Source organism: Polypterus senegalus, chromosome 13 (assembly GCF_016835505.1).
Source record: "Polypterus senegalus isolate Bchr_013 chromosome 13, ASM1683550v1, whole genome shotgun sequence".
Classification (NCBI taxonomy): Eukaryota; Metazoa; Chordata; class Cladistia; order Polypteriformes; family Polypteridae; genus Polypterus; species Polypterus senegalus.
This window is the reverse complement of record NC_053166.1, coordinates 93722709-93735078: the sequence shown is the minus strand read 5'-3', so window position 1 is coordinate 93735078 and position 12370 is coordinate 93722709. Positions and strand designations below refer to the sequence as shown.

The window sequence follows — 12370 nt, the reverse complement described above, 5'->3', positions numbered from 1 at the left end:
TGCGAGGTCGACTAATAGGCGAGTATCTACGGTAATCCTTAACAAGATGCCAGTCTCAGTCCATCACAGAGAACAAACCAATGTCCACTCACGCTGGGCTAGTTTAGATTTAATAAACAAACAAACAAACTTTACATACTGTTAATGGGTTTGAGAGTCCTAATGCACATAAGTCCTGAACAATACCGTCAAAAAAAACTCAGGCTAATAATAATGGCAAACACAGAGTTTTTATAAAATAAAAAGGCTAATTTTCCAGAAATGCTGAGAGGCAACATGTGTTTCCTGTAGCCATAAAGGCTATCCAGAAGCAAAAAAGTCCCAATATAGAATTTCAAATGCAAAGTCAAAACATGGTGCACAATGGTCAAAATATTAAGTAAACCACAAGCACAGAAAAATCACTGTTATAACTCCCAAGCACATTTGAATGAATTGTTAGAGACAATGGGTTGATTACTGAGCAATACTGAGTAATTTGTTGAGAAGAAAATTATGCAGCAATGATCAATGGAAACCAAAATCACTAACTCATTGAGATTCTGGCTCAACATCACACTAAAAAGTCAAAAATTGTAATCACAGGCTGATCCATCTTGCATGAATTTCATCACGGCAACTCATAATGTGACTCAGTAGTGGGCATAGCGTCCACATGCCTGTATGCACTCTTGATAACACCAATGTCTGGGCGTGCTCCTGATGAGACAGTGGATGGTGTCCTGGGGGGGATCTCCTCCCAGACCTGGATCAGAGCATCAGTGAGATCCTTGACAGTCTGTGGTGCCACTTGGTTGGCATCAGACACATTGATTCATGATGGCCCTGATGTTCTCAAATGGATTCAGGTCTGGGGAATGTGCAGACCGGTAAATGGTAAATATGCCTTCATCATCCAGGAACTGCCTACACACTGGTTACATGAGACCGGGCATTACCCTGCACCAGGAGGAACCCAGCATGCACTGCACCAGCTTAAGGTCTGACAATGGCACTGTGGATTTCATCACAGAAACTAACAGCAGCCAGAGTACTGTTGCCTAAATGTGCAGATTTGTTTTACCCTCCATGGATATGCCTCCCTGGACCTTCACTGACCCACCGCCAAACCGGTCATTCTGGATGATGTTGCAGGCTGCATAACATTTATCATAGCATCTCCAGACTCTTTCACGTCTGTCACATGTGCTCAGTTTGAACCTGCTCTCATCTGTGAAGAGAATTGTGTACCAATGGCAGAGCTGTCAATTATGGTATTCTATGGTTAATGTCAATCGAGCTGCACAGTTATTGGCTATAAGCACAAATCCCACTAGATGATGTTAAGCTCTGAAGCTACCCTGATGGAGTCTGTTTCTGACAGTTTGGTCAGAAATATGAACACCACTAGCCAGCTGGAGGTCATTTTATAGGGCTCTGGCAGTACTCCCCCTGTTCTTCCTCGCACAAAGGAGGAGATACCAGTCCTGCTGCTCATTTGATACCCTTCTAGGACCCTGTCAAGCTTTCCTCATGTAACAACCTTTCTACTGGTATCTCCTCCATGCTCTTGAGACTGTGTTGGGAAACACAGCAAACCTTGCTGCTACAGCACGTATAGATGTGCCATCCTGGAGGAGCTGGACTACATGTGCAACTTGAATTGGCTGCAGGTACTGGCTCATGCTACCAGTAGTGACAGGAACACCAGCAAAATGTAAAACTAGATTAGAATCAGTCAGGAAGGATAAAGGAGTATATTGTCTGTGGACACCAGCTGGAAAACCATTCCTTTTTGGAGGTAGTCTTGCTGTCGCTTCTTCAGTGAACCTCTTATTCACCAAAGCAAGTAAATTTAATTCATAATCGCTTATGCTTCATAACTGGACAGATTGATATCCCTGAAGCTTAACTGACTTGATGTTAGACTATGACAACTAAATGTTCCGATCATTTTTTGAGGAATTTTTTTGTAGATAAAATACCAGCAATAACAGGTGAGAGTTTAGAGCCAGAAAGTATAAAAAAAAGCATTGGCAGTTTATTGGATTAATATATGTCCACAAATAAAAGTAATTATAAAAATAAAACAGGATGCTAGGGTATATAGCGCAGTCTGTATAGTACGAGCCAAACAAAGGTTATGCTTAAGCAGAATAATGCACCTGTCATGTCACATAATTTTGTCTCCCATATTAAAAGTAGTATGTACCCAGAAAAGATTATTAGGCTTCTTCTAGCACTGCAGGATATGAGCTTTGAAGAGGTTAGCTAATATTAAAAATCTCATGTCTGACAAAATGTTTCTTCAGAAGATCATTGTAGATACTGTATAATAAACAAGTTATCTAGATGTTTATTTGAAAATTTAGGGTAGTCTGAAAATGTTTTTATTAGCTGTTAAAAAAAAGAATATTTGTTCTGATGAAACATTTGTTCAGATACTAGACTCTGCCAGTCTGGAACAAAAGGAGGCTTGCTGGTATATATTTTTGTCAACAATGGTCAGTGAGGTAAGAATGGGTCTTTTAATCATTGCCAACATTTCTTTATTACTATAATGCTAGCATTGCTTACTTGGGTCGATAATCACTCTCCAACACTATGGAAAAGCGGACTGGAACCAAGTAATGTGAACCTGAAGCAGTATGAATCTGAGATGCATGTTAAACGTGCTTTACATTATTAATGTTTAGTTAGACATTTCTGAAGCTTTTTGAGTATATAGAAACCTATCTAGTCTTATCTTGAATACGAATGTATCTGAAATTATTGTGTTATATTCAAATGGTGTGTGGATTCCTTCAAAATCAATTCTTGTTTACTAAACACTGATATTTGAGCCCTGCTGTAACAAGTGTGAAGTAAAAGCAGATGGCCACTCGCAGTAAAATAGCTCTTTAGTCATTCGAACTATGGCAGCTCTTCTTTGGATTGACTGATTCTCCAACTAGAGGGAAGGATACAATGTTGCATCCTACAACAACAAAGATCCTGTGCTTTCCTTCTAGGAATACTATGCCATTTTTTTCTTTTTTGTGCATACCTTTAACTTTGATAATTAACTGTACAATTTAAATTCCTATTTAAAATCAAAATAATAAATAGATTCTCATTTTCAGCTCTGTTCTAGCTTATTTACACAGCTAAACAAGGGTAGTGATTAGCATTACTACCTCATAGCTCCAGGGATGTGGGTATGAATCCTCATCTTCTGTGATGAGTTTGCATGTTTTTCTTATGCCAGTTCAGTTTTTTTTTTTCCCTCTAGTTACTCTTTGTTTTTCTCCCACATCTCAAAATGTTTAAATTAAGTTAACTGCTGACCCTAAATTTTCCACAAATGACTCAGGGTGGGTGAGAGCAAACTGAGCCCTTTGATAGACTTGTACTTCATCTAGGCTGGAATTTTACTTTACACATAATGCTGGGATGGGCTGTGGCTCCTGTGGCCTAGGACTGAATAAAGTGATGCATACATTGAATAAATAGACTTTCAGGAAGTTTTGACATTATAAGGCTTCAAGGTATTTTTGGTTTTAGACAAACATTACAAACAAAGATGGTAAAACAAATTTAAACCTTAACACAAATACTAATACATACATATAAAAACAGCAAATAATAAACTTTACATAATTAATCTAGCATATTAGCATAATCTAAACTGTATTAGTGGCCTAACCCTCTTATTAGCCAGTTTTCCAGGCAAGACTAAGGACAAATGTACTCATTGGCCTTCCATTTTAAAGCACATACATGCAAATACTCAACCACTCTAAAACTAAATTAGTGCTCAATCTATGTCAGACAGCTTGCATTAATATCTAAGATAATTAATCATAAAGAAAAATGGGTCATTAAATTAGATAAAGAGTAAAATTAGAGTAAAGATGGATTCACATCTAAAGGAAATAAATAAATAAATCTAATAGTAGGAAGGAAATTCTCCATTTTAATAATAATGTTCAGTAATAAGTAAACTACACTTACTCTATCTAATCTCCGATTCAGAAATCCGAGGAGTGCTACCACACAGTCCATGTTTATATCCAGATACTCCACTGTGTTATGACCAACACGGGCAGCCAACAGAACATCAAGGCACCCCAAGGGAAGGTTGGCAAGGAGGTTTACTGCATGCCTATTAGAAAAAGATAAAAGTGATGATGAGTGTCTTTTCGCAGTGGATTTTCTATGATTCTTACAACCTATATCCAAATATTTACTTGATACTGATTAATTAAGCAATATTTTTTTCTAATGTTTGACCTTAAAATTTTAAATTGGAAACTTGTAAGTGATTATTATGTTTTGTTAGCTTGCTTGATCACTGTGTTCAGTTTATTTAAGACAATTCACCTGCTACATACGCATCCAATTGAATTAATTCTGTGCAGAGCTATTCACCGAGTATAGATGTTGCATGCTTGGACAGGTTTCTTGCTATGATGCAATGGCAGAATCATACATCATTTATTGTACATACATGAAAAGACAAATTAGACTGAGCATACAGTAAAACACAGCAATTTCAATTAGATTACTTTAAACAAATCATGGCAACAGTAGTGTTTTTATTATTAAATGCCCATGCCCACGGTCCTCTCACTTCGCATTCGTGTGAATGCTTTTGTCAGACACAGTTCCTGCGCTTTCAGCTCATATGAATTTTCACATTTTCCACACTTTAAGTTCCCAATAAAAGAAGACTTATTATGTCCAAATCTTATTGAAAATTTTCATCCCAAAGTATTATCAACAGAATAAATGAGAACAGGGGCAATCCTAGCACAGAGAAACGATGAAGTCAAACAAATTAACACAAATTGTCGATAGGTTATATGGAAAACTGGTTAAATGTGTATTAATAGACTATGCTGAAACAGTTGGTGGTGACTGTGTGGAAAAATAAACTGGTGTTCACAGTTTTAGACAGACAAAATTACAGTTTTGTTGACACAGGCCAACCAGATGCCAATTCCCTCCCACTCACTGTACAATATTAAAACTACAGTTTGCAGTATTTAAGGGAAAAATAAACCTATTGGGAATCCATGGTCAGTTACAGTTATAGTGATCATGGCTAACTCGCCACTGCCCACCTCATCCACTCTTGGGAATTCTATAATATTTTAAGCATATGTTGAGAATTATAGTAAGAGCATGAAATCCCTTTATTTGTGGATTCCAAAATTCCCAATGCCATATCTTGACCGTAATGTAAACTCCTGTGTGTATGTCAGTCATTGATTAATCTGTGTTGTCCTGAACAGGGTCATGGGGGCGCTGGAGGCTATCCCAGCTAGCACAGGTTAAAGGCAGCAACAAACCCTGGACAGGGCGCGAGTCCATCGCAGGACGAACACACAAACACCAACCCCATACTATGGCTAATTGAGTATTACCAATCCACCTATCTTTAGACTGTAGGAGGAAAACAGAGTTTACAAAGGAAACCCACACAGACACACAGAGAACATGCAAACACCATGCAGGAAAGACCTGGGCTGCAAACCCAGGTTTCTTACTGCGAGGCAGCAGTGCTACCACTGCACCACTGTGCCACCCCCCTGTGTGTATATGTATGATTTGATAAGCTCGGATAATTAAGTACGGGCTAGGCTATTTAAAACTTTATATATAAGAAAAGGCATTTTGAAATCAGTACTAGACTTAAATGGAAAGCAGTGTAGATGCCTAACAATACAAATTTTGGGGTCAGACATCTTTAGTTTTAGCAATTACTACTGAAGCAGTATTATAAATTAACTGAAAGACACAAATACAATTATTTGAAAAGCTTACAAAAAAAGCACTGCAATATTCAACTTGGCTAAAATAAGTGGATAAATAAAATTCTCTGCATTCCTTTACTTAGAAAACATTGCCTTTTCAAATATTTCAGTTGTGAAAACTGCTACTAGATATGGTTGTAGTCCATATAAAAACAGACAGGTGTCAAAGATAGCACCCAAAATCTGTTCTTATTCAGTAAAACAAAAATTTAGGCCTACTGCGTAAAAAGAGACCTTGTTGCAGTTTGTATTATTCTCACCAATTAATAATATTTCTCTTGTTTGCTGTATTCAAAGACAGGTAGTTGAAGTATTTCTCAATTAATTAACACTAGAATCCCTGAAGCCTACGAAAAAAAACGTAATTCTGGGCCACCTTAAATTTCTTTGCACCAGATCGGGTGTAAATTTATGTCACTTGTAAAATTTAAGCTTTTTTTTCCAGTTTTATTATTCTCTCAGTCTTGTTCATGCTCCAATCCAATCTGACGCTGTTAGTTCTCAAATAATATTGCACTTCTATTCCAAACTAAGTGACTATACTTCAGCTTGTACCAGTATCTGCCTGGACTTCATCTGATAACAAAGGTGTAAATCAGTGTTGCACTGACATCTCTCCAGAGACCCCTCCACCACTTCTTGAGACAGAAGGCATGAAGTGGACTCAAGCAAAAACAAAGAGCTTTTAATTAAGCAATGACAACTGTAATGGACAGAAGAACTCACCTATGAGGAAACACTGATTTTGTAACTGTAATCCAATCAGGAGAAGATATACATTCCTTAAAACTATCTGCACCATCCTGAAGATCTGGCTTTAGGGGATATTTTCAGTCTCTCTCAAATGGCTCTCTCGAGGGAACTCTGAGGAAACTCTCAGGAGATTAACTAGGCACTCTGCTCCATGGTAACTCCTGAACACACTCTCCAAAAATGACTGAAAGCCTCTAAAATCTGCTCTCTGAAACTAAAAAACGATGAACTAATCTCTGTTTGGGGAGCTGAGTATTAGAAACTTCTTTCTCTTTCTGGACGCAAAAGCTGAGACCCAGTTTCCCATGCCAAAGCTGTGGGAGAGTGAATTCAAAATGCTGAGAAGCAGCCATCACTTGATGGGAAGATGGGAACTTTAGCATCTAACTCTTGTGTAGATGACACAGTAAAAGACTTAGCTGAATTAAGAACTTCACAAATAAAGGATCATGCAGCAAAGGGCAAGAAGAGTCATTCAATCTTACCCAGAGCAGCAACAACTCCACACAAATCAGACATTATCTTTAAAGACAGCATTGTAAAATTATTTATCTGCACCAAGATAAATTGGAACTCTAAATAGAAACTAAACAGCCAGACTTTCTATGTTATGTTTGTCTTTCTGTTATTGTCTATATACTGTACATATGCAGTTATCATATTTCTATAATCCTTGTGTTTATCAAAAAATTTTATTATACAGTTTCTTAAAATGAGTGGGCTTCAGTTACCTTGACATAAGTCTATAGGCTGAAGACCCGTTCTACAACAGATAAAAGTAAGGTAAATAAAGTAGGAGTCTTGACAAATTATTTGATTCATTATCGATATTGCAGAAGGCAGAACTGATAATTAATTAACCAAATTAAAATACACTCAGTTCTTACATTAAAATTGACTATCCATTGGTGGGAAAGTTAAAATTCCATCTCTCAAATCCTATGAGGCTTAACACATCAGTTCTCAACTCTGCATTAGAAGTGCAGAGTTTCCTGCTTTACAAAGCAGACAGAAATGCTATTTTTTTGCAACCAGTTAAAAGGCAGTGGGGTCAGTTTCTTTATTAATGAAAATTGGCCCACAGACATTTTCATATTATTGAAGCACTGCTCTGGCAATCTGGAATTAGATTGCTCTTAATCTTCTGTTAATGTACCAGTTCTCTGAAAAGATAACACTGGCCATTGTTCTTATAGCAATTCTAAATAAAATGTCTGAATGGCATGTTCAAACCCATCTTATGTCCTACTTCAGTTTGCATATACTATTGGGCAAATAAATCTATGGATGATGCCATAAATATGGGCCTACGCTTTGTACCACAGAATCTGGACTTTAAAGGAACTTACGCCAGAATATTCTTTGTTGACTTCAATTCAGCAATTAACACCATTGTCACTGAACTGCTTGTAACTAAACCTCTACAAACTGAAATGACTGCTTCCATTTGCAAATGGATTTACAGTTTTTTGAGAAACGGAAAACTGTTTGCATGTGCTCCCACTTTTCAGACAGTCTCTATATGTATTTCCCCCTACTCTAATCCAGGTAAATCAATGGCTAAAGGTCCACTAATCCTTCATTAAAAATCATTAATGACACCACCATTGAACTAATTACTAACTAAAATTAAACAGCATACAGAAAGGCAGTTACTCATGCTTTGCCTTGGTGAGTTGCAAAAATAACCTGGTACTTAATACCACTAAGACGGTGGAAGTTGACTTTCACAAACAGCAGTTACACCCTGTCCAACTAGAATTTATAATTTTACAGTCAGTGTGGTGGAATCCTTCGCATTTTTGGGCGCAACTACCACACTCTCATTTGGGACATTAATCCCACCTTCATCGCTAAGAATGCTCCGCATCAGATGTACAGTCAGGTCCATAGGTATTTGGACAGTGACACAATTTTCATAATTTTGGCTCTTTACACCACCACAATGGATTTGAAACAAAGCAATCAAGATGTGATTGAAATGTAGACTTTCAGATTTAATTCAAGGGGTTTAACAAAAATATTGTATGAGCTGTTTAGAAAAGACAGACATTTTATACATGGTTCCCCAAACCCCGGGACTCAAAAGTATTTGGACAAACTAATATAATAAGTATAATGATCATCTTCAATATTTGGTTGAAAATCCTTTAAATTCAAAGACTGCCTAAAGGTTGGAACTCATTTCCATCTCCAAGTGATGACTTTCCACTCTAGTGATGCTTTGTCAGGCCTTTACTGCAGCGGTCTGCAGTTGCTGCTTGTTAATGGACTTTCTGCCATCAATTTTGTCTTCAGCAAGTGAAATGCATGTCCAATTGACTTAAGTTCAATTGATTGACTTGGCCATTGAAAAGTTTTCCATATATTCTCTATTCCACATGCTTCTCTTTCATCCAGCACAGTTGTCTTCTGTGGTTTTCTAGATGGTACTGCTGAGTTCACTAGTGTGTGCCTTCTTTTATGAATGAAATTAAAAGGTTGATTTAACTATTACTTGTGTATCTACTATCTCTCTAAAAGGTTTGTTTTGTTTTCTCAGCCTAATGATGAATTGTTTATACTTGCATGGACAGCTCTTTGGACCTCATATTGAGAGTTCACAGTGTCAGCTTCCAAATGCAAATTACACACTTGGAATCTCTTCCAGACATTTTACCTGCTAAATAATTATTAAAATAATAATTGGGAACTGCTCCCAACTGGCTATGGAACAGCTTGTCAGTTAAATGTCTAAATACTTTGGAGCCTCTGAAGATGGGGTGGAACTATGCAAAAAATGACTAAATGGCTCATATGATATATTTTTTTAAAACCCCTTAAACTAAAGCTGAAAGTCCACACCTCAATAACATCTTGATTGCTTTACTTCAAATTCATTGTGATGCTGTACAGAGCCAAAATTATGGAAATTGTGTCACTGTTCAGATACTTACAGTATGGATCTGACTGTTCTTTTTTCTCCAACTAAAGAAGTTAAATATTTCTCAGACCACTCTAGTACAATTCTGGAAGTACTACTTACAAATATAATCACATTTTCCTTTTTTGTCTGGTTTGGTTCAGCAACCGTTCCCACCAAAAATAAATGTTAGCGTATTGTTAGGTCTGCTGTGAAAATAGTCATCTGTGCTCATCTATCTGTTGCAAAACTGTACTATAGGCATTTAGTGTCATAAACCATTTCAAAATGGTTCAAAATCTCACACAGGACATCTCTTTTATCAAAAACTCCCTTCTACTACACAGAAATGCTTTAATTTTCAGGTCTCTTTATCACTGTACTTTTCTGCAACAATTTATGATGTATGTTGTTTAATTTATTTGTTATTTGATAAGTGATGTTGTGTTATGTTATGTTATAAGAATTATGAGTCAGAGTTGGGAGTGGAGTGACATGAAGGTCATCTGAAGTGAAGGTAAAGGAAGAAAAGAAAAGAACATTTTCTTTTATGTATTGGGGAAGAAGCTGTTGAAAGTGATGACTGATCGCAAGCTTCAAATTGTTGTAGGAGAACTGGAATCCCTAGAAATGCAGATTCAACACTTCCTTGCCAGATAAAAGCATCTCAGGAATCAGACAGCTCATCTCTTACAGAATTTGTTGATGTCCACAGTAAATATACTTATCTCTAGTCTGTGTTGTGCCACTCACACCCCGGGAGGAGTCAGCTTTACAATGGCTCCTGCTCCAGACAATGATGACTACGGAACCTGGGAACATTGACAACGGATGCAGGGGACATGCATAGGTCCATCTCCACTTCCTCAATCTAACATCTCCACACAAAACTGGTACTGCTCCCCCACCATTCCTGCAGACAGTGATGACATGCTTGTTATAAGAGGCATCACCTGAACTTACGGTTACCTGCCCGTATAATATTTGTGTCATTTTTCCTGGGAACACAAGTTAAAAATATAGAAAGTAGAGCCCAACAGTCCTTAAGAAATATACGGGTAAAATTATAGACAATATCTCAAAGGTAACCAGTCTTTCTTGACTACATAATTTTAGAGATAACGTTTACTGTAATTCCATGTTAGGATGTGAAAAATCTCTAGTGAGTTCACCTATAATATGTGCACTGTATTAGCATAGTCGAACTAAAAAATCCTGGACAAAGCGGTATAAATACATATAACTTAATTACCATTTCACCTAAAGATGTGCATTGTATTAGATCTAGAATAACATATCAAAGTTTAAATAAAAAAAAATCAACACAAGGCAGAATAAACGCAAATAACTTGGTTACCATTTTAAACTGCCGGAACACTACAATTCAGCTCTGCTTTTCCAAAGATTGTGGCATTACTAAATATTAGGGTGTTAACCAGCAAGACTTTTTACATTAATGATCTATCAGCGATGGGAAAATAAACTTTCTTACATTAACTAAAACATGGCTCAGTGCTAATGGTGCGGCAGTGTTAATTGAAGCAGCCCCTCTGAATTACAGTTTTGGTCATTTGGTTCAGTAAAGCAAAAAAGGCAGCTGTTTAGAGAGTATTTACTTGAGTAGATTAAACTGCAGAAATGCCAGTTTTGGTACTTTCACGTCTTTCAAGTATCTTGCTGTGGTTATTCAAGGAGTGTCGCAGTCTCTTGTATTGACTGTTTATAGACCTCCAAAAAATAATGCATCTTTTATTGAGGAGTTCTCTGACTTCCAATCTATAATAATAACTAACTATGACTAGTTCCTAATTGTAGATGCATTTCAATTTTCATGTGGATAATAAGTGACCCAAAAGCAAGAGAATTCATGAACTTACTGCACAATTTTGATCTTAGCATGTCAGCCAGCCTTCATGGATTTAGTTATTTCAAAAGGATTAAAAGCTGATATGAGGCAGGTTGTGGATATTGGTATATCGGACCATTATTGTATATTACTTCATGTAAAAATACTGATAGCTACAACTAATGAGAAACATATTTTTAAAAAGCATTATTTTGATACATCTGCAGCTTCAAAGTTTGCTAATATTCTAAACAATCAGTCCAACTTACTTACCTTAGTAAAGCTAGTAGTGTAACCAGTAAAAAATTAATGCTACAGTAAGGTAGTGGCCCCTGAAAAGACTGTTAATAAATCCTCCAGCATTACCATACCTTTGAAGACCCAAAGAGCGTTTGATTTAAAGAGAACATGCTGGAGAGCTGAGCATAAATGGAGAAAAACTAAACTAATAGTCCACTATGAAATACTGAAGGCAAAAATAACTGAATATAGCAACACAGTCCACCTTGAGAGGCAGTCCTATTTCCCTAAAATTATAAATGAGAATACTGGTAATCCAAAAGTTTTATTCTCAACTGTTGATAGTTTTCTAAACCCAGCTCACTCAATAGAGTGCCTCCTAAAAACTAGTAGTGAATCTTGTCAGGCTTATGATATATTTTTTAACACAAAATAAACAATATTAGAAATAATACAGTACATACCCAAGTTAATCCTGTTGAACCCCATTTAAGCATGTTCAATTTTTTGACTGAAATAGATCTACCCAAACTACGTACCAACTGGATTTTTCAAAGAAATGTACTTGACATAGTGAACTTATCATTAAATAACCTGTCTTCCCCGACTGTCTAAAGATTGCATCTCGACTCCTCTGTCTTTGACAACTTTAGACCAATTTCTAACCTGCCATTTTAAAGGAAAATTCTAGAAAAGTCAGTTTTTAAGCAGTGAAATGATTACTTGAATAAACATTCTATTCTTGACAGCTTTAAGTCAGGTTATACAACAAAACATAGTACAGAAACTTCACTGGTTAAAGTAGAAAAGGGTTTGTGGGTTAATGCTGACAGAGGGCATGTATCTGTTCTT

At 36.7% G+C, this 12370-nt stretch overlaps 1 protein-coding gene across 3 annotated transcripts in view; it reads right to left on the bottom strand.

Moving 5' to 3' along the window:
* Positions 1-12370, bottom strand: part of LOC120542256 (synembryn-A-like) — a 188066-nt gene that overhangs the window by 49587 nt on the left and 126109 nt on the right. For all 3 annotated transcript variants that reach the window (XM_039774573.1, XM_039774575.1, XM_039774574.1), the window contains exon 8: positions 3973-4123. In XM_039774573.1, coding sequence (XP_039630507.1) covers positions 3973-4123 — 151 coding nt within the window. The remainder of the gene's footprint in view (positions 1-3972; positions 4124-12370) is intronic.